We start from the raw sequence: 25,857 nt of genomic DNA, 5'->3' as shown, positions 1-25,857 counted from the left end.
ACACTGCCACTACTTGTTTGAACTGGTCTCTGTACCCCATTCTTCAGTGTGTCCCCATTACAATTTATTCACACACACACACACACACACACACACACACACACACACACATTCACTCTCTGGTAAGTCACTTTGTATTTGTTGGTAAACTACGAGGAATTTGAGCTAGGTGTGTACAGGGTTTTATAGGTACTTTGTAAACATCAGAATCATTTAGGTCCTTTTGTTCAAAAGCCTGAAATCAAATTATACAACCAGGAACCACTACTTTCCCAGATGCTGTTCACAAGGTATATACTGATCAAGGACAGAGAAAATGTTCTCGTAACTGATGTTTAGATGAGAAGGCAAAGATACAATCTCAGTCAATCTGATTTGCTAGGGAAGAAAGCCTAATGTGCTGTCCACAGGAATGAAGTACACACTAAATTAGGATCAGGGAAACCATGTGAACTAAGTAAGCTGTCTAGCAAGATCTACATCCAAATCTGCAGATCTGCTCTGCTTCTGGGATGCTAACTGCTACTAACTGGTAAAAATCCTGGGCAACTCTCAGGATAGTTGCTTTTCCATCTTCTGGGGACAGCACCTTCATCGCCAAAGAGAAATTTAAAACTTAAGCATCATTGTTACTGGTTGCAAACTCTACTGAGAATTTGGAACAATCTAGATCCAAAGGTTCCTTCTACTCTTTTAAAATTTTCAACTATAAATACGGAATTATTGATCATGAAAATACCTCGCCCCTGCTGCCATCTTCCTGTGCCTTCAGTCACAAGTCCAGTTCTTGAAGTCTGCTCTAATCTCAGGAAGGCTCCTCTTTGCTGTCTCTCTTAGTTAACTTGCTCTCTGAAAGACTTAGGGCTGAACTAACCACCTTTTATTTATTGCTGTCAGAGCCCTGCAAGGCTCTTCTTAGCTCCTTGCCACCAATCTCTTTTTTTAGGAGTGTCCATAGACTTGAAACGTCCCATGTTGCATTACACATAAAATCAGCTCCTTACTGAGAAGGAGTCCTTACAGCCTCTTCTTCCTCAGGCACTGCGCTATAATGATGCTCTGGAGCAAGCAATGGAGGCAGCATCTTTTCTTGGGCTAATACACTGTTCTGTGAGTGATGCATGGGTAGAGGTGGCAGTCTTGGGTCTTTTCTTAGTATCTCCTGGCACGGAATTGTTACCTGAATAAGTAGGGGTAAAAGCAATCAGAACATAGTGTTTGGATTTTTTTTTTGGCCTAGAATAGAGCTTCTGCCCTAAAAAATAGTGCTTGAAGGAAAAGGGGAAGCCTGGTTCCTTTTGATCACACTTGATAGGAACAGAGTACCTACAATAAGAGGACATAATGTCATCCTAGAGTCAGAGCTGGAGAGAATCCCATCTTCTTTTTTATTATTAGATTTTTTTTAAAAGAAAATACCAATCCAAATTCCCACTCCCTCTCCTCCTCCCATTCCCTCCACACATCCTCCCACCCCACCCCCCTCTAATCCTAAGAGAGGGTAAGGCACTTTGCTTTGTGGAAAGTCCAAGGCTCTCCCTACTACATCTAAGCTGATCAAGGTATACATCTGAAGAGAATAGGATCCCCAAAAGCCAGTACATATAGTAGAGACAAATCCCAGTGCCACTGCCAATCGCCCCTCAGTTTGCCCCAGCCATACAACTGTCACCCACATTCAGAGGGTCTAGTTTGGCCCTATGCTTGTTCCTTCCCAGTCCAGCTGGAGTTCGTGAGCTCCCATTAGCTCAGGTAAACTGTTTCAGTGGGTGTACCCATCGTGGTCTTGACCTCTTTGCTCATATTCTCATACCTTCTACTCTTCAACTGGACCTTGGGAGCTCAGTCTAGTGTTCCGATGTGAGTCTCTGCCTGTTTTCCATCTGTTGTGGGACGAAGGTTCTATAGTGATATTTAAGATAAGCATCAGTCTGACTACAGGGCAAGGTCAATTCAGACACCCTGTCCTCTATTGTTTAAGAGTCTTAGCTGGGGTCATCCTTGTGCATTCCTGGGAATTTTTCTAGAGCCAGGTTTCTTGCTAGCCCATAATGGCTCCCTCAGTCAAGATACCTCTTTCCTTGCTCTCATCTCTATCTTTCCTCTATCTCAACTATCCCATTCCCTCAAGTTCTCCTCAACTGTCTTCTTTACTATACTCAGAGTTCTACAAAGCCAAAAATATCATCTAGTCCCCAAGATAAAGCTCAACTCATTTAAAATGTGTTTTAGTGAGACAGTACTGGTAATTGTTTTTAACAGACTATTTTAAGATTCAAAATGTGAAATGACATGGCCCAACAAAGTATAAGAAGAGCATTTCAGGACAATTATATTTTAAATTAAAATAGAAAAAAAGAATGTGACTTATACTTCCATCAAGCAGATTTTATTCAGAAGGAAAACATGTAAGTTGTAAAATTTCCCACATTTTCTGTTTGATTTTAGATCATGATATTGTGACAATTTTCTCTATAATTAATACATTTAGTTTTAATTTAAAAGGAGTCTTATCTCTTATTTGTTGTCCTACTGGGGACATAGTATACTTTAAACATTACTTTGTGTGATTAAAAATTATTTTGTGTGATATATGCATATTTATGTGGGTACATGCATATGTGCATGCAGATGAATACCTGAGGTTGATGTCAGTTATTTTCCTCAATTACTCTCCTCATTTTTGAGATAGCTTCTCATTTAACCTGGAGATCATCTATTTACCTAGGCTGGCTGTCCAGTCGCCTTTAGGGATCTGCCTGTCCATGCCTCTCAGCACTGGGATTATAGACAAGCTCAGGCCTGGCATTTATTTGGGTGTTGTGAACCCCAGCTTGTGCATCAGGCACTGTACTGAGTGAACCATCTTCTCAACCCCACAAAAGTACTTTCTGATGTTATATCTTCACTGTGTCCAACTTCCTGGATACCTCTACTACTTTAGTTTAAAAATTGGAAAAAGCCAGATGAATGGCTCCTCATGCCATATAAAGTCTTTCAAAATGCAAATTGAAATATGGGAATTGAAGTTTTAAATTTTTTTCATGGACTGGGTAACTTAGGTTAGCCTTAAACTTGCTATAGAGCTGGGGATGACCTTGAAATTCCAACTCTAACTCCTAAGTGCTAAGATAACAGGTATGTGCCACCAAATCTAGTTTATGAGATGTTGGTGATTAAGATCTAAATTTTTAAGCTAGTTTTTTCCCCTGAAAGTTCAAACAAAAGGTTGAATACATGAAGGGCCTGTGGAATATGCCTGTAATCTCAGGAGTTGGGAAGTGGAAGCAGAAAGATGAGGACCAGGAGTTCAAGGTCATCTTGAGCTACACAGTAAGTTTGAGGCCACCCTGGGCTCCTTGAAACTTAGTCTCAAATTAATTATGTTCAGCTTGGTGAAAGTCAATCTGATTTGCAGCTGGGACAATGGTCTAAATGTAATCAGATTAACCCAGAAAACACTGAGACTCTTTCCTTTCTAGATATTTCTAGTAGAACCTAGAGTAGCATTAGTTATTTATTGAACAGCCCTACTTAGTCTTAGTTTCTGTTGTATTTGCATTCAACTAAACCTCCAGTATTTTCTTTTTTCCCCTCCTTAATGTTTCATAGGGTTTTAAAAATTAATTAATTAATTTTTTTAATATTATGTGTACATATATCTATGTGTGTATATATAACCCCATATATATATCATGCTTTCTTTCCCCAACTCCTTCCAGATCTCCCTTCCTTCCTTCTCACCCAACTTCATGACCCTTCTTTCTCTCTTTCTATAAAAAATTTCTAAACAAGAGGGGATGGAAATATGGCTCAACAGTTGATAGCACTGACTGCTCTGGAAGAGGACCCAGATTCAATTCCCAGCACTTACATGGCAGCTCCAATTGTCTGTAACTCCAGTTCCAGGACTTCTGACACCTTCGCACAGACATACATGCAAGCAAAACACAAATGAACACAAAATAAAAATAAATTATGTATTTAAATGCCAAAACAAAACAAGAAAACCACAAAAAAGCTCATGAAGAAGTTCATTTCATTTTGACCAATTACTCCTGGGCATTGACCTGCCATGGAGTGTGGTTGATATACCCAGTGATATGCTATTAAAGAAAATTGATTTCCCTTTGCCAGCAGGTATTAATGGCAAATAGCTAGTTGGTTAGGGATGTTACTTTGTGTCTAGAACCCTCTCAGTGCTCTGGGACCCTGTGCAGGGTTCTTTTGAACCTGTGCAGGTTCTATGCATGCTGCCACAGTCTCTGTAAGTTCTTACGTGTATCAGTTCTGTTGTGTCTGGAAGTTAGTTTTTGGAGTCATCCACCACCTCTGGCTCTTGGAATCTTTATGCCTTCTCTTCTGTATCCCTGAGCCTTAAAGAGAGGAGTTTGATAAAGACATCCATTTAGGACTGGGTGCTCCAAAGTCTCTCACTTTCTGCACATTGTCCAGCTAAGGGTCTCTGTGATAGTGCCCATCTACTACAAAAAGTATCTTCTCTGATAATGGTTGAGTGAGACATTTATCTATGGGCATTGCACTATGTCATTAAGAGTCATTTTATTGCTATTCTTCTGTAGCAGAATAACAATAGTAGGTTTTTCCCTAGGTACACGGCCAATCTAGTCTCAGGTTGTTAGCCACTTTAGCAGAAAGATGTGGGTTCCATATCATGGAGGGAGTCTTAAATCCAATCAAAGAGTGGTTGGTTACTCCAATAACATTTATGACACCATTGCAGCAGTATATGTTGCAGGCAGGTCACATTGTAGGTTGCAGTGTTTATAACTTGATGACATTGATGCTTACTTTACTCCTCTGTTACCATGCACAGTAACTTCAGCACCATAAATGCTAGTCAGTAAGTATGGAGTTTCCAGTTGGGTTTCAGCTTGACTTCTCCATGTTTGATGACATAATTAAGTGTTTGTTGTCTTCAGCAATATGGCCTTCCTATCAGGTCATGGAAAGCAACCAATATCCTTGGCAATCTCTTGTGATGTTTGGGATGAACCATGGGAGCCCCTTGTCCAACAATTCAATAAGATGTAAACTGTTCCTGGTACAACCTCCAGTGTTTTAAAAGATTGTTTTTCAGAGTCAAGCCACAGGTCTCCATTCTATTTAACTATGTATGTATGCCAAATTTATTTATATGCTTATATATTTATGTATATTTATAGTTATAAAGATTGATTATAAAACGTCATATAAAGAATGTATTTTTAACCTTCAATATGTTAAAAATTTAGTATAATTAATGCCCTTTAAAGGTAATGAATATGTTTTTCAAAGGATCATGATTCAATCAGCTATAATTATTCTACAGGACAAAAGATGCTGCTTAATGATGTGAAAATTGTTGACAGATTTTTATAAACTCCTTGAAAATAATCATATTTGTTGATGTGTGCTTTCTGTAGAATCACTTTTATTCACAAAAGTTAGTAGAAACTGTATTAAATCATCAAATTATATGGATTTTTATTTACACTAAAAACTAATAAGCCATTTTATAATGCTTGGTTATCAAGGGGTGCAGGTTCCTTACGGTCTGGAGAACAGGCAATAAACTTAAATAGTTTTTAAAACTTAAAGCTCTTTAAAATTTTTGCCAGTGAAGTTCAAAGGTATACAGATGGTGGTGATTTTGAAACTGAATGGTTTCCTGTTTTGAGCCTAATAGGTTTGAAATGATAATCACACGAAGTGGTTTTCATGTTGTGTGTCTTCTCCTTCCCTGTCCTACCAGGTCTGCCTGTTCAGGCCTATAGCTGTGCTTCTGTATTACTCACTTTCTGAAATACATTTTGTTTCTTTTTTTCCAGGCATCTAGTGGGAATTATTATTTCATCCCTTACACTGTGACACCATGTGCTGATTATTTTTGCTGCGAAAGTGATGCCCAAAGGCGAGCCTCAGAGTACATGCAGCCCAACTGGGACACCATCCTGGGCCCATTGTGTATGCCCCTGGTGGACAGGTTCACTAGCCTCCTTAAGGACATCCGTGTGACCTCATGGTAATTTCCATCAGCCACCATAAATCCTGGGAGTCTTGCAGAAAGTGATTTTCCCATCACTTTCAGGGAGGTGATATACTTTGAAGTGACCAGGATGCCCAGAGAATAGGGGCCATTGGCCATCTACTTAATCATCTTGGAATCCATCATTACCCCCTTAGTGCCTCCTCACTAAGCTGAGTTCCTGAGATGAAGCCAGAAGAGAACAGGGCATGGGCATAATTGGCCCAGGAGCTAGCCATGGTTCCCTATGTGACCTTGATAACATAATTCTTCTTCTCTATGTCTCTATCCTCTTTTATAAAACAGGGAAGTTAATTCTGTGGTTTTTTAAATGGTCTCTTTTACCTCTAAGATTCTGTGTTTTCATAATTTTGTGAACATAATTTTATACTCAGTTGTTCATGTTCTCAAAATGCCAGAGCAAGGTTATTCTGACCTTAAGTTCTTGTCATAAGCATGCATTGAGTCAAGCTTCAGCCAGCCTGACCTTAGGATGTCTGTGACATGTTATTCATAGATTTATGTCATGTGGTATGGTGTCTACTCAGAGGCAGATAGGTTTGAGTGTGAATTCTGGCTTAGGTGGATTGTTCATTGGGTAGCTCTTTGAACCTTAATGCTAAATAAACTGTACCTTCAGTGTTGTTAGTTGAAAAGTTAAAGGCAGGAAATGATTTTTAACTAGAATATCCCTGTTGTTTTGCTCACAGCCAATTTAAAGGATTTATTCCTGTAAGTTGTGTCATAAGAAGGATTTGTTCTTCCAAAACAAATGAAAATCCAAAGGACTGGCAGAACTGACTTGTAATGAAATGTCAAGGACCTCATGTCATACTTTGGCTCAGATCATGGCACCCTGAACGATGAAGGGTTACTGTTAAAGTACGGGCATGAAAGTCACACTTGTTAACAGACTTCTCACCTTTTCTGTCCTGATGCCCTTCCTTTGGATGCAGACTTTAATGAAAAAGTCTGATGACAGCAGCAGAAAACAAATAAGGGGTGATTTTTTTTTGACACCTTAACAATTACTGTCTTACTTCAAAGGAAAGATTTTAGTGAAGTTTAGAGAGAAACCTCTTCTAGAAGCACATTTTTAGGTATAACAAAGAGATATATAGCTTGAATCTGGCAGAGGAATCATATGTCTTTGTAAGAAATAGATTCAAGTTTGTTTTTCATTCAATAAATTCATAATTAGGAAGAAAACAAGCTTTGGGGGCATTTGTTTTAATTTCCAAAAGCTAAAAAAACTCTTTCCTGTACCTGGTGTCTGTCATCATTAAGGAGAGGGTTAATGGTGCTTATGTTAGAAAACCTCTATAACAGGGATAGCAGGTACGTTTTTAGCCCAAGTACCAACTCTGGCAGATTTATTATCTCTAGTTTGAGTTTTGTGCTAAAAGGCACTTAGAAACCATTTCCATGTCCACAGTAATTAGCAACGTCCTCCCTCATCAGCTTCAGAAATGGCTACATCCTTATTACATATTTGATACTCCCAATTCACCAGGCATAATTTCATTTGCATAAAAGTTACTGTTCATATTTTTTCTTTTTAAATTTTTTTCATATTTTTTTCTTTTTAAAGCGATTTTTCAGTTATCCTTTAAAACAAGTGTAACTTTTCCCTTCTCAGGCCAAACTAATAACACCTTAATACTTTGATGCCTTTGCAGTTTGCTGAATGGGCAATGGATTATACCCAACTTAATGACTCACTCAGCTACTAAGAAAGTTTTAAACACTGGCAGAATCTACTAATTTGCTCATCATTAGTGTAATGGAAGTTGACAAATAAGGAAATAAAGAATGAAAAGAGTACACTGGCATTTTTTCTATCAGAAGCGTATCTGTAGGCTATGACTGTATTCTTAAACGTTAATTGAGGTCTTATTAGGAGCATTGAAGCAGATTATATACTGTGTGCACACTTATGTGCCATCACTTCATAATTATTTAGACTAAGTGCTATTTTCTTCTTATTTTATCTGTGTCATTTCTCTTTCTCTAGAGCTGAGTTACTCTTTCCTAAGTGAGAAACTGAAATTTGTTCTTTACAGTTATATAATTTCAGCTTCTTAATGAATTGATAACATAACTGCTTGGTAATGCCCAGGTTCTATTTTAAATTACTTGGAAAATAGACAAGATGCTTAAACTAATCCATGGTCACCATTTGTAAATTGGCTACTATACCTCTAGATGAGGATGCTTTTCAAGTTTTAAATGAAGTATCACATACTAATATTGGCTGAATGAGAGGCTATGATGACATTTCAGGGTAGATTTATACTGTTTTAAATGATTTTCATACTTTATTGTTTAGATTTTTATATTTGAAAACATTTTTGCAGAAAAATATAACAAGGAAAGGGAAGGGTGGAAGGTACCGTTGTCTGTAATCTTCCTAACATGTCCTCTGTGTACCCCTTGTTGGATTGCTCAAGAAAAAATACATCACTAGTTTTCCTTCTCCTTCACCTGGGAACAGCTTCTTGACTACAAGCTGGGAACACTTAGTAGATGAAAATGTTTTTAAAATGAATTTGCCTAAGTTTTATGTCTTTCGGAGTTTTGTTTGACTTTTGATAATCTGTTGGAAGTGGGGGAAATTAAATAATCATGTAAACTTGCTTCTATGCTGTGTACATATATATATTTATACATATATGTACACACACACACACACACATATATATATATATATATAAAAGGGAGTTGCACTAAAAATTCTTTAGACTAAGTTCTAAGTTAAGTTTTGAAGATACTTTTAAAGTTGTAATAAGCTGAATTTTAGTATCATCTACTAATTTTTGCTGCAGTATGCAAAAAATGTATATTAACATTTTATTGGTATAGGAAGACTCAGGGATGGCCAAGGCCCCATATGTTATTGAGAACTGTGCTTGTCTGAGCACTCCTTAAGAGAGACTTAGATGCATGAATATAATGAGGGGTGTTTGTTTTCTTCTTCAGTGTTTATTACAAAGAAACCTTGTTAAATGACATCCGGAAAGCCAGAGAGAAATACCAGGGTGATGAACTGGCAAAAGAATTGACTCGGATCAAACTCCGCATAGATAATATTGAGGTTCTGACATCGGACATTATCATTAACTTACTCCTGTCCTACCGTGATATCCAGGTATGAAATATACTAAGGTGAGGCTACCATATGCCTGACTTTTCTTTGTTATAAAGAATTTCTCATACAATGTATACTTATTTACATCAGGAGTGTGATGAAGAAGCTGCTCTTAATAAGCATATGACCTGGATGGGCTGTTATAGATGATTTAGAGGTAGTTTTGTCATATTAGAGCTGGAGTAAGCACTCCAACAAGAGCCCCTATTGTGCTTAAAATAAGAAACTAAGAGTTCAACATTTTATGTATATTTTATTCTAGGTAATAAAATAAGCCTTTTGTAAATTCTGATTCATTAAACCTCTTAACCCTATGGTTTAGGTATTCTTTAATTGTTTCTATTTTAGAAATGAAGAAATTTGAGGCACAGAAAATTAAGTAACCTGCTCAGATTTACAGAGCGTGGTAAAGTCAAGATTCAAACAGAAGCTGATTAGCTCCATTGCCCTTGTTTTCAACTCTTCCAGAATTTCCTTTATGCTTTGGTCACGCCTTTCTCTTCTTACCACAACTCCTCAGTGAGAGTAGACATAGCTGGACTATGTTAAAGAACTAGGGAAGCAGATGCTTATTCTAATATAGGCATCAGAAGTTACTGGAAAATCTTGAGACTCAGGTTATGAGGTGTGGAATCCTGAAGGGAAACTGAGGATTTCTCTTCAAAATTGAATTCTTTTCAAGGGTGTCTTGCATCTCTTCCTTCTGGAGGCACAAAATCAGGAGCATTGGGAGTTCAAAGTCATCTTCAGCTACATGACAAGTTCAAAACTCAATTGTGCCATAATTCATTTTACAGAATTGGGATCAACAACCTCTAGTGCAGCTCTGTGGTATTCTACAAGTAGAAGATGCTTTCACAATGCAATGATTGCTACCACACCCTTGCCCTTGAAATGTTTCTCTGACTTGCTGGCTTTCTTTTACTCTTCCCTTCCTGAACGGCTTCAGTTCTTAACTTTTCATTGTTAGGACTCTTAAGCACAAAGAAGAGCCAGAAGGTTCCTTGGATATATTGTCTTCTCTTTTCTGAGGCAGCAGCATCAAAGTCTAAAGCTAAGTATTAGGTTTCTTTAGGAAGATCCTCTCTACTGACTGACTGGCAGTAAGTTGGCCAATACCAGTAATATCTAATCCTGGCTAAATGGGTATCTATTGGTGGCACTGCCAAAATGGAACCCAGTGGAGACACACATGGTAGCAATTTAACCCCTGGGGTAATGTGTGTAGCATTTGAAGCAGTAGTTCTTAGCTTGCTGGTATTTGGCATTATCTGGAGAGACATTCTAGTTGTCAAAACTGACTGTGTAGGTCCGGGGTACTTGTGGTTTCCAGTAGAGATACAGCTACCCATCCAACAATAAATACATGGACAGCATTCCGGAGCAGAAATGTAAGCCTAGAATATCAACAGTGCTGCAGTTGAGAAATTTTAACTTAGATTAATTTGATTGATTTAGGCAAAATAGGAAGGAGTAAGATGTTTTATCCATTTATATTGGAAAGTCACTAGGTCTTCTTGTGTGTATTTATCCAACTGATTTTAATGCAGTTCTGCTGCTGGTATTAACCCTCCCACACTCAACATATAACATCTTTTTGTTGTTATTGTTGCTAGGCTCACATGTGTTCCTGGTTTGGGGTTTAACAAAATTTTTACTTTTATTTTTGCTTTTTGTTTATTTTGTATTTTTTTTTTGAGACAAGGTTTCTCTGTAGCTTTGGTGCCTGTCCTGGAACTAGCTCTTGTAGACCAGGCTGGCCTCGAACTCACAGAGATCTGACTGCTTCTGCCTCCCGAGTGCTGGGATTTTTGTGCTCTCTGGTAGCAGGAATTCCTCTTCTGTCTCATTTACATTCTTTTTCTTTTTTTTAATTTATTTATTTATTATATATACAACATTCTGCCTCGATGTATGCCCGCAGGCCAGAGGAGGGCGCCAGATCTCAGTACAGATGGTTGTGAGCCCCCATGTGGTTGCTGGGAATTGAACTCAGGACCTCCGGAAGAACAGCCAGTGCTCTTAACCTCTGAGCCATCTCTCCAGCCCCCTACATTCTTTTTCTTGATAATTTTTCTGTGTACTTGCTAAGGCTACAATTTCACTAAATACTGTCTGCTAGGAAAGGTTTCTCTTTAAATTTGGAGGCTGTCTTATGTTTATAACTATTCAGAAAAATCTATGAAGAACTGTTTCCTCTTTCTCACACTGAGACATTTTTCCAACAGGACTATGATGCAATGGTCAAGCTGGTAGAAACACTGAAGATGCTGCCTACATGTGATTTGGCTGATCAGCACAACATTAAATTCCACTATGCATTTGCACTGAATAGGTAAGAATGATTATGTGTAGGGTTTGTGAACATGTGACCTGCTAAATTCATCTGTTGTCTTTTAACATTCATTAGATATGATCCAAGTCATATGCTAACTGCTGAAAGTATGAAAACGCACAAGGTACTTTGCCTTTGGAATACATATTTTCTTAAATCAGACATGTAGAAAATCCTAATAAGGCCAGGTGTGGTGTTATATACCTTTATCCCCTGCACTCCGGAGGCAGAGGCAGGCAGGCAGATCTCTGGAGTTCAGGGCTGTCTGGTCTATATAACTCTTGTGTCAAAAAAAATTCTAATAGCTTGGGGAGAGATATAGTTTAATGAAGGGGTTGTCCAAAGTTATATAGATAAAAGTATAGCAGAAGGAGAGAGTTTTTCTGTTTAGGGGTATAAATGCTTCTTTGTATTTTCTGGTCTAAGTTTGAAAGAATTCTATCATGGATGGGAGATGGTAGGATGTGGAGGAGAGTGAAAGGCCATTAAATTTGGCTGGAGTGTGAGCATAGAATTCTTTTTGCACAAGGTGCATCTAAGTAATATCAGGTGAAACCAGAACACAAGACGCAAGTGAAGGAAAATATAGGATATAAAGTTAAGCATAGAGGATGGGATTATACACATGAAAAAGGTATTGCTGGGTGGTGGTGTGCGTGCCTTTAATCTCAACACTCTAGTCATAGGTGCACTTTAATTTTAGGCCAGAGGCAGATGAATCTCTCTGAGTTCAAGGCCAGCCTAGTCTACAGAGCTCATTCCTTGTCAGCCGGGGATACACAAAGAAACCGTGTCTCAAATAATAAATAAATAAATAAGAATAGAATAGAATAGAAAGAAAGAAAAGAAAAAAGATATTGATGGTATCTTTTAGGCTATGGAGGACTAGCTGAAGTAGTAAGGTTGATGTTGCACAATAGATAATGATAAGGTCTTAGTTAGGATTTCTATTGCTGCAGTGAAACACCATAACAAAAAAGCAAGTTGGGGAGGAAAGGGCTTATTTGGCTTATACTTCCACATCACTGTTCGTCATCGAAGGAAGTCAGGGCAAGAACTCAAACAGGGCAGAGCTGATACAGAAGCCATGGAGAAGTACTACCTTTACTGGCTTACTCCATACGTCTTGCTCAGCCTACTTTCTTAAAAAACTGAGAACCACCATCCCAGGGATGGCACCACCCACAATGGGCTGGCCATTCCCCATAAATCACTCATTAAGAAAATCCCTTACAGGATTGCCTACAGCCTGATCTTCTAGAGGCATTTTCTCAATTGAGGATCCCTCCTCTCTGATGACTAGCTTTTGACAAGTTGACTAAAAACTAGCCAGTATAAATGGCATTGATTATTTATTTATTTATTTATGTATTTATTTATTTATTAAAGATTTCTGTCTCTTCCCCACCACCGCCTCCCATTTCCCTCCCCCTCCCCCAATCAAGTCCCCCTCCTTTGTCAGCCCAAAGAGCAATCAGGGTTCCCTGCCCTGTGGGAAGTCCAAGGACCACCCACCTCCATCCAGGTCTAGTAAGATGAGCATCCAAACTGCCTAGGCTCCCACAAAGCCAGTACGTGCAGTAGGATCAAAAACCCATTGCCAATATTCTTGAGTGGGAAGTACTCTACAACACATGGGCACAGGAGACCACTTCCTACGTATAACCCCAGCAGCACAAACATTAAGGGCCTCATTGAATAAATGGGACCTCCTGAGACTGAGACGCTTCTGTAAAGCAAAGGACACTGTCACTAAGACAAAAAGGCAACCCACTGACTGGGAGAAGATCTTCACCAACCCCACAACTGACAAAAGTCTGATCTCCAAAATATATAAAGAACTCAAGAAACTAGACCGTAAAAGGCTAATCAACCCAATTATAAAATGGGGCACTGAACTGAACAGAGAATTCTCAATAGAAGTGCAAATGGCCAAAAGACACTTAAGGTCATGCTCAACTTCCTTAGCGATCAGGGAAATGCAAATCAAGACAACTTTAAGATACCATCTTACACCTGTCAGAATGGCGAAAATCAAAAACACCAAGGATAGCCTTTGCTGGAGAGGTTGTGAAGAAAGGGGTACACTCATCCATTGCTGGTGGGAATGCAAACTTGTGCAACCACTTTGGAAAGCAGTGTGGCGGTTTCTCAGGAAATTCGGGATCAACCCCTGGACCCAGCAATACCACTCTTGGGAATATGCCCAAGAGATGCCCTATCATACAACAAAAGTATATGCTCAACTATGTTCATAGCAGCATTGTTTGTAATAGCCAGAACCTGGAAACAGCCTAGATGCCCTTCAATGGTGTTGATTTTATTTCCTGTGAGTGTGTGTGCATACGTGTGCACGTATGTTTGTGTTGTGTTGTTTGTATGTGTGTGCATGCATGCATGTATATGTGTAACTTAGAAAGTGTTGCCTAGAGACTGCAAGCCTCCAAAGCTTAAATAGTAGGTAAATTAGCTAAAATGATGTAGCAAAGGGCCTGCAAATCCAATGATTTAAGTAAGACTGAAATTTTCCTCTTGCTTAGCAGGATAGAATTGAGGGAACCAGGCTGTTAGCACAGCAGCACTGTTCTAGAAATGGCTTTTAGACTTAGCATCCAACCATTTTATAGGTTTTTGTTGTCCCCTAGACAAGCAGTTTTCAACCTGTGTTGAAACCCTTTGTGGGGTTGAATGACTTTCGTAAGGGTTATGTATCAAATACCCCGCACATCAGATATTTACATTATGAGTCAAAATGGTGTAAAATTATTGCTATGAAGTAGCAACAAAATAACATTGGGGTCACCACAACATGAGGAACTATATTTAAGGGGTCACAGCATTAGAAAGGCTGAGAACCACTGCTCTAGCATGTTGGCATCATCTACATATTGAAGCTAGTTTACTGCCTCTCTTACATTATAACAGATAGGCCATGGTTACAGACAAGAAGAAAGTGAGAGCCAAATTATTACCTTTCTCTCCCTTATTCTTTCAGGATTTTGTACACTGTATTTTGATCGTTCATCCCCCTGCCCTAACTACCCCAAGATAAATCCCTCTTACCTCCCCACCCAAATTGTATCCCCACTTTTAAATTTTAAACCCATTGAGTCCAATTTGTGATGCCTATATATTCTTGGTTGTGCAGTCGACCTACCAGGAGCTACACTTTTAAAGAAAACTGACCCTTCCTTTCTCTACACTAACAATTGCTAATAGCTCCTTGAGTAGGGAGTGAGACTTTCGTGCCCATCCCACCTCTCCATGCGGAGATTTTGTCTGGCTTGAACTGGCACAGGTCTTGTGTATGCTGTCACAACCATTGTGAGTGCATGTGGAATTGCATTATGTGTCTAGAAAACACTGTTTCCTTGTAGTCATCTATGACTTCTGGTTCTTACACTCTTTCTGTCCCCTTTTCCGCAGTGATACTGGGACCTCTGGAGGAAAATGGTTGAGTACATATGTTTCATTTAGGGCTTCATTCAGAAGGAGGTTCCAGAGTCTCTCATTCTTTGTACCTTGACCAGTTGTAAATGTTGGCTAATCACCATCCACTACACATAGAAGTTTCTCTGATGATGTTTGAGAGATACATTAATCTAAGAATTACTAGGAATCTGTTTAATACTATGTTCATTTAGTATAATAATAGTAGATTATATTCTAGGGCTGCAGGTTTTTGGCCTGATAATAAAGTATGGATTTCATCTTCTGGACTGAGACTAAAATCCATTCAGAAGGTGGTTGTTACTGGCATGATGTTCATGACACTATTGCACCACTGGGGATGTCTTGCTAGATCAGATGTGTGTGTACATATACACATACATGCATATATATATGTGCATGTATGTGTATATATGTATGCATATATACATATATGTATACATTTGTGTGTGCATGTATGCATACTCATAAAGGTGTTGAAAGAGAGTCACTCTATGATGAGGCAACAGTGCCTCTACCAGACACCATAGGCTAACAAATAAAAATCCCCATGCTAGGAATGGGTTGCCTCTTTTGGAGTTGTTGGCCAGTAAGGTTTCATAGACCCCCAACATTACAAGTGATTGTCAGTGCTATTGGTTACCCTACACATCTTGTTGGCAAGACCCTTTTCTGATAATACCACATACTTGATTCATAGAGCATGAAGAAGTCAAACTGCTACACATCTGGAAGCTCCATCCTTGTAGGATAGCTTTCCTAGTGTGAAAAAGTGCTATGTATGCTACCAGAGAAGAAAAGTAAGTGAGGGATTTTCTTTAATGTGGTGTCTTAGGGTTACTATTGCTGTGCTGAAACACCATGACCAAAAGCAACTTTGGGAGGAAAGGGTTTATTTGGCTTACTGTTTATCAGGAACTGGAGCCAGGAGCTGATACAGAGGCCATGGAGGAGTGCTGCTTACTGGCTTGTTCCTCATGACTTGCTCAGCCTACTTTCTTATAGGACCCAGGACCACCAGCCCAGGGATGACATCACCTATAATGGGCTGAGCCCACCCCCACCAATCACTAATTTTGAAAATGCCCTATGGGTCTGCTTACAGCCTGACTTTCTGGAGTCATTTTCTTAGTTGAGGTTCTGTCTTCTCAAATGATCCTAGCTTGTGTGAAGTTGACATAAAATTAGTCAGCATGAGTGAGTTGCTACTTCTTAAATTCCATTGACTCTTATATTCCGTTGACTTATATTCAGTTGACTCCATATTGCTAAAGTAAAGTTGGAAAATATAGTGTACTGGCTGGTTTTGTATGTCAATTTGACACAAGATAGAATCATCTGAGAGGGTGCTTCCAATGAGATCCAGGTATAAGACATTGTCTTAATTAGTGATTGATGGAGGAGGGCCCAGCCTATGGTGAGTGGTACCGTCCCTGGGCTGGTGGTCTTGGGTTCTATAAGAAAACTGACTGAGCAAGCAGGCAGCACCCCTCCATGACCTTTGCATCAGCCCCTGCAACAGGATCCTGCCCTGTTTGAATTCCTGTCCTGATATTCTTCAGTGATGAACAGCAATGAGTAAATGTAAGCCAAATAAACCCTTTCATCCCCAGCTTGCTTTTCAGTCATGGCGTTTAATTGCAGCAATAGAAACCCTAAGACATGTAGTTTCTAGCTAAGTGGCCATCAAACATGACTACTGTGAATTTGTAGGGTAAGTAGAGTTTCAAATTCAACCTCTGAAAACCAGATATCTAAATGTCTTATTTCTACTTCCCCTCCTCTTCTATTGATAACATACAGGAAAAATAAGTATTTTAAAAATCATTCTGAGATACATTCTTTTCTGTCCCAGTAAGTAAGTTGTTACTTACATAATTATGTCAGATCAATACAGAAGAGGATTCTGGAAATGTATGCAACTTTGATAGCTAGGAACTTCAAGCACGGCCTTATAAGTCTTCCAATGAATGACATAAAGTAAGGAATACATAAAGTAAGTGGTGTTCCAAATGAGCTGAGAATTACTGCATCTAGTTTCCCAGTTTCAGAGGCTGTACTTTTTCAGCAACTGTTTTAAGCTTCAAATTGCTGATAACACCACTAGCAGCATCTTTAAGACAGCAACAAAATAGGAGCCCATGTTTTTCCAGAATCTTGTAACCTATGTAAAGTCACATCTCTTAAATCAAAATTTTGACAGCAGTAAAAATGTGTCGATTTTAAATAATTTGATGAATTTGAGAAATGAATATACACATTTAAACAATACTCCTGCCAAAATAAAAACAAAATCACCCTAGAAGTTTCTTGTTCAGCTTTGTCTGCAACCTCTGCCTCTCCATAGGCAACCAATGTTGCAACTGCTATCTCCATATATTAGTCTTCCTTGTCCTTAAACTTATATCACACAACATACTCTCTTCTGTGTTTAAGTTCATGACTTCAAAAGCATGTGGATGGTATTCATATATGCTGATGTGTGTTTCACTAGATAGTTTTTTGTCGCTGTAGAATATTCTATTGAATAGATATACCATGATTTATTCATTTCACTAATGATGGACATTTAGGATGCTCCATGTATGGAATCTTAAAACACATGCCTTTATAAGCATTTCTTGTGCATGTTTTTACATAGAAATATATATACATTTATGTTGAACATATTATGCATGTATAGTAGATACCAGCAAATAATGATGAAATTTTGATTCATCAAGGGAAGGAGACATCATGATCTCTGTGAAAATGTGTGTTCTCTTTCATGTTCTACACCCCAAACCCCAGTGGCTCTTAAGCTCAACATCCCAAAGTAGGGAAAGCATTTTAGAAATGAAGGTCAACCTTCGTTAAACCTGGGAAAACAAAGTCTAACAATCCTGTTCCCCCAGTGTATGAGCTCCAATTTTAGTAACACTTGCTTCCATGTGATTGAATGTTGAGTTAAAAGAATTGTGTCATCACTTGTGCAAATTTTGAGAAAATTCCTAGTGCACTATAAAAACTATAAAAATTAGCTTGTTAAATAAGAACTGGGAGTTGCTTGTTGCTATTTTTTAGCTAGACAAAATAGAGTATACACATTTTCAAATAGTGAATGAAATAATGATTACTGTTCTCTCAAAGGAATGAAAGAATAAAACAGGCTTTGAAGTGGAAAATTGACATCTAAAAATGGATATGACCCTCTGAGATGATTCGGAGATAAATAAATTTCTAATCTGGAGGGAGAATAGTTGGTATTGCACACAAAACCAACATCCCTTATGCTTCCTGGTCTCAATGTCTCCTGTCAGGAGACTCTGTTGAGCCCAGGCAAGAGTCCTTGGTACTGAGAACCTTATTTTCACATAATAAGCTAAGAGTTTCCAATTGATTCATAGTCTTTAAGTTTATGTTTCTATTTTAACTAGTCCAGTTGTAGTAGGATATGGCTTTGTATACAATTTTAAGGAAGTTGTAGTGCTACCTTATATGTATAGGGGAAAATAGTGATGGGGAAAAGGGAGTATTCCTGCATTTCAGCTGACCTTTAACTTTTATGAAGTGAACCAAAACATGACCATAAATTAGTTACTAAAGGTTGGCAGGCGTAAATGATGTTTGACCCTCAGATGGCAAGGACTCCCTGTCAGTGGGAAAGCTGGCTTGAACCAGCCAGCATTTCCTGGTATCTTCCACTTGACTGCATTCAGAAGCCCATTCAAAGCTACATGAAGTTTCCACTGAGCAGTTAAACTGCTGGCCTCTCATGGTGTAGAATCCTTTATGAGCAATTTTGTATTTGCTATTGCTCTTATAGACAAGACTTTATTATGTACTAGTGTGTACTAGTTCAGGCATACTATTCTAACCAAGGATCTAGCTAGCAGGCTGAAAGATGACTATGCTAGACAGTGTTTTTATTTTTGTTCCCTATTAACCATTATATTACCCGAGAGAAACAATTTAAAGGAGGAAATATTTCATTTGGCTCTCAGCTTCAGAAGTTTTAGACCATAGTACTCAGCTCCATCATAGTACTCAGATCTGTGGTGAGGCAGGATATGGTGGGAGTCACATAAAAGAGCAGAGAAGTTCACTTCGTGGCTGACAGAAAGAAAAGGGAAAGAGGGAGACAAGATATATCTTTTCAGAGCATGTCTCCAGTGACTCACTTCCTCCTAATAATGATGTCATATTATTGATCTGTCAACATACTGACTAGATGAGAACCCTTAGATGTAGTCATTTCCAAAAGGGCCATCAGCTGGCAACTAGCACCTACTATATGCCCCCTTGTGGTTATTTCATATCCAAACTGCCCTCCTAAAATCTTCTGTCTTATAATACAAAATGCATTCAATCTACTTCCAAGAGTCAATATAATATTAACAGTTTGGGCTGTGTTAAAAAGTCCAAGCCCAAAGTCTCTTTGAAGACTAAAGGAAAACTACTAGTTGTGAACCTCTGTAAAATGTAGAAGTCATGGCTATATACATTCCACATTCAAAGGCACTTGAAAAAAATTCTAGCCCCAAAAAGAGAAATGGGGCCAAAAAAGAGGAATGGGACAAAAGAAAGACTAGAACCCAGTAGGACAAACCTGAAATCCTGTAAATGCATGTCTAGCATCCATGACATGTGGTGCCATTATGTGACCTCTAGGTGGGTTAGGATTGTCCTGTTGCTGTGGCCTTGCTGTTTGCAACCTATATGACATTTTGGGTTGGCCCTGTTCCCCCCTGCAGCCTTCTTTAGCTGTTCAAGTTTCTGATCTCCCTAGTATTTTTATCTGCACTGCTTTACACGTTGCCCTCTAGGTGTTGCCTGCAGGGATCTTGATCCTGCTACAAATTGCCTACCCTCCCAGGCTTTCTTTTGAAATATGGGGAAAGCCTCATGATCCCATAACTCTTGTTTTCTGTATCCTTGTAAAAACAGCATCTCATGAGCAACATTAAGGTCTGTTGCCAGCTAAAGCAGTATCTGTGCCCCCCTTGGACTATGGCTTCAGTGGCCTATAAATGCTTGGATGAGTGAACATGGAGAAACACTTTCCACGTGGCCTTATGCCAGCAGAGTGCCGTACAACTCTTTTTTCAAAGCACAATCTTTCAAATTAGTTAATCTTTATACCCCTGAGCCTGAATGACTGAGTCTTGGTCATTCCTGAAGATAATCAAGGTATATTTACTATGTCCTGATGCAAAATAGTTGGCTTCTTTTAATGGCCCAGAGCTCTTCAGCAGTCATATTTTCCTTGATCCCAACATTAGCTGCTGCCTTTCTGCTCAAGTTGTAAAATATCCCAATCTTTCTGCTTACAATTCTCATTGTAAACTTGGCTAAAAGCAAGCAATGAGATAGATGCCACAAATCTGAATGACCACTTCCCTTGAACTTTCCTCTGCCAAATTTAGTAGTTTACCATCTTTATTTTTTTATTAATTTTATCTTTTGTATATGGGTGTTTTTTCTTCATGTATGTCTATACCACTTGTATGCCTTATACCTGTGGAGGCCAGAAGAGGTATGGATCCCCTGGGTTTGGAGTTATAGAGTTTGTGAGCAACCATGTGGGTGCTGGTGATTGAACCCAAGTCTCTTGGAAGAGCAACAGATACTCTTAACCACTGAGCCATCTCTCCAGCCCAATTTGTCACCTTTAAGTTCATCTTACTATAATATCTCAAGACACTGTAGACGGGTTCTTTTTCATGATATTATACTATGGATATCATCTAGTTTAATTCCTAGTAGAGTTCTTGTTCCCATCTGAAATATCATAAGCACAATCTTTACTGTCTACATTTTATTAGCCTCTGGTCTTGTGAACTCTCGCCAGAATCACCCATCAAACTTGGTTACAACCTTTTAGCTTATATCTCCAAATGTTTTCAAACTCTTAACAAAACAAATTCCAATGGCTTCTGAACCACATTATCAGGTAAACCCATGGTTAGAGTCCCACATGCCTGCATATATAAAGTTTTAAAAGCTGAATTTAAAAGATATCCCTTATTTGAAATGTTTGGGACTAGAGTATTTTTTTGTTTTTCAGGTTTCTCCCAAGATTTTAGAATATTTACATACTTTACCAGTTAAACATCTTCATCAAAAAATATTTAATTGGGGCTGGAGAGATAACCCAGCAGTTAAGATCTCTGACTGATCTATTCTTTCAGAGAACCTGGATTTGATTCCTAACACCTACACGGCTCAGAACAGTCTATAACTCCAGTCCCAGAGGATCTGTTGCCCTTATCTTCCATCCTTGAACACTGCATGCACATGGTACACAGACATATTTAAGCAAAACATCCATTTACATAATAATAAATTTAATTTTTTTAGAAATCTGAATTTCCAAATATGATACCCTTAAATTTTTGGATTTTTAGGTTAGGGATATGCAACCTGAATTACTTGGAATAGTCATGGCATGAAGCAGGTGTTTATCTATAATATCACTGTGTACTTTCATCTTTCATACTTTACCAGGCTTCAGTGATAACTTCTGACCACTCCCAAGTACCAAAACAATTGACAAAATGCAGAGATTGCCATCAAATGGATATATTTATCAAAGGAGAATCCCAACCAGCAATGTTATATCATATTTAATGATAAATTTAAAACAATGTGCCATTTTTCTGTCAGACAACGAAAGTACAGATCTAAAATAATTAAAATCAGTAAAGGAGTTTTGAAGGTAGTTGTCTTCACTACTTAATACCAATCTTTCTAATAAGATTTAGAATATGTTTTTGTGTTTATTTTTATCTTGTATATTTTTTGGGGAAATGCCTTCTCAATTTCTCTGGTGATTTAAGGTATTTTTTTTTACTTTATAACAGAGTCAGATATAGGAGAATTTTTGTTACCACGTCTTCCTTTTTGAGTGTTTTTTAAAATTTTAGGTTAGCATAGCATTTTATTGTTGTTTTTAAACAGCATTTGAAAATTAGCACACAGAGTAATGGGTTTAATTACAGTATTTCTGGATTTTTTTGGATTATAACATCATATTTTGCTTATCTCCCCATTATCTTTCCTTGTTCTGACCCCTGTTGTTCTCTTTCTTCCCCTGATACTTCCTTCTGTTTTCATGTTACAACTACATATATATTTAAATCTTAGACTCTACATATGAAAAAAATGTGATATTTACCTTTGGTTTAACAAAGCTTTCATCTTTGAACCTCGATATCCATAAAATTTCAGTGATATGGCATTACTAGTCAGTCACTTCATTGGTGCTTTAAGGCTCATGGCAGTAAGTATTGGCAGCTGCCAGATTCAGATGTCATTTAAGAGCCAAGACATTATTTGTAATACATTTTGACATATAAAATAAAGCATCGGTCATTAACCATTTGCTTTAGTCCTGTTCTATTGCTGTGAAGAGACACTATGACTAAGGTAGCTATTAAAAGATAAGGGATTTAATTGGGAGGTTGCTTTCAGTTTCAGAGGTTTACTCCATTATCATCATGATGCGAAGCATGGTGGCATGCAGGCAAACACTGGAACAGTAGCTGAGAGCTACATCCTGAACCAGAGGCAGAGAAAGAGAGAGACAGAGACTGACTGGCTGGGTTTGGCATGGGCTTTTGAAACCTCAAAGGCCCTTCCTTCAACAAAGCCATACCTACTTTATAACAAGGCCGTACCTCCTGATCTTTGTAATCCTTCTCAAATAGTGCAAATTCCTGGTGACTAATAATTCAAATATATGGGGGGAGCTTTCTTATTCAAACCACCACACCATTTCTTGAAGAGATCTAATCTGTTAGCAAGTCCTCCACTTGGCATTAAATGGACAGCATGCGGACATTATCAATTATTTGAATATTTAATTTCCATATTAAATCTGGAAGAGCAAATTGTCAATCTGCATTTATACTTGGAGAAATCACATTCTCATTTTAATCCAAGGATTCCAGGAAAGTTTAAAAAGAAAAAGTCTTGGGGCTGGAGAGATGGCTCAGAGGTTAAGAGCATTGCCTGCTCTTCCAAAGGTCCTGAGTTCAATTCCCAGCAACCACATGGTGGCTCACAACCATCTGTACTGAGGTCTGGTGCCCTCTTCTGGCCTGCAGGCATACACACAGACAGAATGTTGTATACATAATAAATAAATAAATATTTAAAAAAAAAAGAAAAAGTCTTGTTTATAGAAACTATTGAGATTTCCCCGTAGATTCAGTCTCTCTTATGTCTCAAGAGTGTGTATTAAGAGACTTCAGATGCATTCATTTCTTTTGATACTGCCCTTGAAATAGGGCATAAAAGAAAAGGGGAAGTAGGTTTTCAGATTTGTCAGGGCACATTTCTGAAGGTGGACACAAGAATCAGCAGATCAATACTTTGCCTCTCCCTTCTAGGTTCAAGGATAGTAGTTCACATTTTAGGCTAAATACTGTGAGTATCATAGTGTCAGGTAGTCCTTTACAGAAGACTCCCATGCTTGGATGTGTGTGAAAAAAATATTTCTAGTGTATCACAGCTCTCACTAAAGGAATATGGAGAAGAGACAATTATGCCTGTGTTATGGGAGCTGTCAAAAAGTATCTGTGTGGTAGGGCATGTTTTTGTTTGGGAGTTATGTGACTATTTTCTACCTCCACTTTGTTGATATATACCCAGTCACCTGTAAGTAAGTCATGTGACTTCTCAGGAATTAGAACCTAGCAAAGATTAAAAATAAAAAGAGAGAGCCAGGCGTTGGTGGCACATGCTTTTAATCCCAGCACTGGGGAGGCAGAGGCAGACAGATCGCTGTGAGTTCGAGGCAAGCCTGGGTTACAAGAGCTAGTTCCAGAACAGGCTCCAAAGCTACAGAGAAACCCTGTCTCGAAAATAAATAAATAATATAAAAAGTGGGGTAGTAAGATGGCTTAGCAGGTAAAGGTACTTACTGCCAAACCTGACCACTGGCATTCAATCCCAAGGACCCACATGCTAGGAAAAGGAAATTAATTCCCACAAATTGACCATCACATGGATGCGTACCAACCTTTTGGTTGTACTCAGTGCACAGTTGCAAGGTCACTTGGCACTACCCCAAGTATTTCAGTAATGGGATGTTTACAAGATGAAAGGTAGGGTCTGACTATAATGATCAGTTTAGTTCAGCCTGAATGAAGGACACATTTATGATAGAAGTAGGTAGCTGTAAGGAAGGCTGGTACTAGAGATTGAGGACTACATACTTATGAGGGATTTAGGTTTTGTTCTGTAGATACTAGGGTGTTTCTGTTGAATAAGCAGGAAATTCAGAAGTTCAAGGTCTTCCTTGGCCATATAGTAAACTCAAGGGCAGTCTGGAATACATGAGATCCTGCTGAAAGAGGGGTAAGGGAGAAGGAGAGAGAAAAACTTTGTATGTACTATAAAGTTACAGTCTACATTCTCCCCTATAATCAGCCTCTGAAAAAAAATAGGGTACACATAATTTATTTGGGTGGTGATCATTTCCTCCCTTCTATTCCCCTTCCCAGTTTACCCAGGAGATCTTAACTATTTTCCTTTCCTGGGGCTCTCCATGTGTATCCCTCTAAGGGTCCTCCTTTTTACCTAGCTTCTCTGGGGTTGTGGTTCATAGCCTGGTTATCCTTTGCTTTACATCCAATATCCACTTATGAGTACATACCATGTTTGTCTTTCTGGGGAAAATTTTTTTAAAACAATTATTTTATTTTATTTGTGTAATGCTTAGTATAACTAAAATAAGAGAACATAAACAAACTTGATTTTTTAGAATTCTTCTGGGCAGTGTACATGGTAAATTCTTGTCAGACTAATTGCTATGAACTTAGTTTTCAAGAATATTCTTCGTATCGAAATGTCAGTATTACTAAGGATTACTATACATGGAAAGTGATAGATTAATGTTGTTCAGCTAACTGATAGCTTTGCATGGTGAGAATTACAGGAGATTACAGTACCAATGAACAGTAACATTCAATATCTAGGTTAGCTTGTTCTGTATATAATAATGGCTAAATTATCAAATGTTGAGATGGTAGCTGGTATCTTACATTTTTAGATAAATTTTAACATAACTGTTATAACATTAAAAGTAAAAACAATTGCCTATGTGTAGTCTCCTTTTTCTAATGTATTTTCTTTTTATTTTTGAGAATTTCATTAGATGGGGACTTAGCTCAGTGGTAGAGTGCTTGCCTAGCAAGCTCAAGGCCCTGGATTTGGTCCTTAGCTTCAGAAAAAAAAAAGAAAAGCATTTCTTACGTGGCTATTGATTGTATTTACATCATTGCATCATTTCCACACCTCCATCTCCCTTTTCCCCTTCCAATCCTTCCTATCTGCCCCCACTGTCTCTCAAGTGAACATTTTTATTTGCTATGATGTAATATTTCTCTGTTCAAAAGTGGGGTTTTTTATTAATTTATTTATTTATTAAAGATTTCTGTCTCTTTCCCACCACTGCCTCCCATTTCGCTCCCCCTCCCCCAATCAAGTCCCCCTCCCTCGTCAGCCCAAAGAGCAATCAGGGTTCCCTGCCCTGTGGGAAGTCCAAGGACCACCCACCTCCATCCAGGTCTAGCAAGGTGAGCATCCAAACTGCCTAGGCTCCCACAAAGCCAGTACGTGCAGTGGGATCAAAAACCCATTGCCAATATTCTTGAGTTCTCAGTAGTCCTCATTGTCCACTATGTTCAGCAAGTCCGGTTTTATCCCAGGCTTTTTCAGACCCAGGCCAGCTGGCCTTGGTGAGTTCCCCATAGAACATCCCCATTGTCTCAGTGTGTGGGTGCACCCCTCGCGGTCCTGAGTTCCTTGCTCGTGCTCTCTCTCCTTCTGCTCCTGTACTGGACCATGAGATTTCTGTTTGGTGCTCCAATGTGGGTCTCTGTTTCTGTCTCCTTTCATCGCCTGATGAAG

The 25,857-nt window shown here is 38.6% G+C and overlaps 1 protein-coding gene and 1 pseudogene across 1 annotated transcript in view; one reads left to right on the top strand and one right to left on the bottom strand.

The window, feature by feature from the left end:
• LOC121441311 (mitogen-activated protein kinase kinase kinase 15-like) overlaps nt 1–25,857 on the top strand; it is a 125,573-nt gene that overhangs the window by 32,525 nt on the left and 67,191 nt on the right. Inside the window, exons 4-6 of the mRNA XM_041642447.1 lie at nt 5,832–6,025; nt 9,008–9,176; nt 11,405–11,511. Of these exons, the coding sequence (XP_041498381.1) occupies nt 5,832–6,025; nt 9,008–9,176; nt 11,405–11,511 (470 nt within the window). The remainder of the gene's footprint in view (nt 1–5,831; nt 6,026–9,007; nt 9,177–11,404; nt 11,512–25,857) is intronic.
• LOC121441297 lies at nt 265–2,767 on the bottom strand (annotated as a pseudogene).

Source organism: Microtus oregoni, unplaced genomic scaffold, assembly GCF_018167655.1.
Source record: "Microtus oregoni isolate MIOR12 unplaced genomic scaffold, Mior012 000074F_ref0000038, whole genome shotgun sequence".
Taxonomy (NCBI): domain Eukaryota; kingdom Metazoa; phylum Chordata; class Mammalia; order Rodentia; family Cricetidae; genus Microtus; species Microtus oregoni.
The sequence above is the reverse complement of the archived record's forward strand: the minus strand, read 5'-3'. Positions and strand labels throughout refer to the sequence as shown.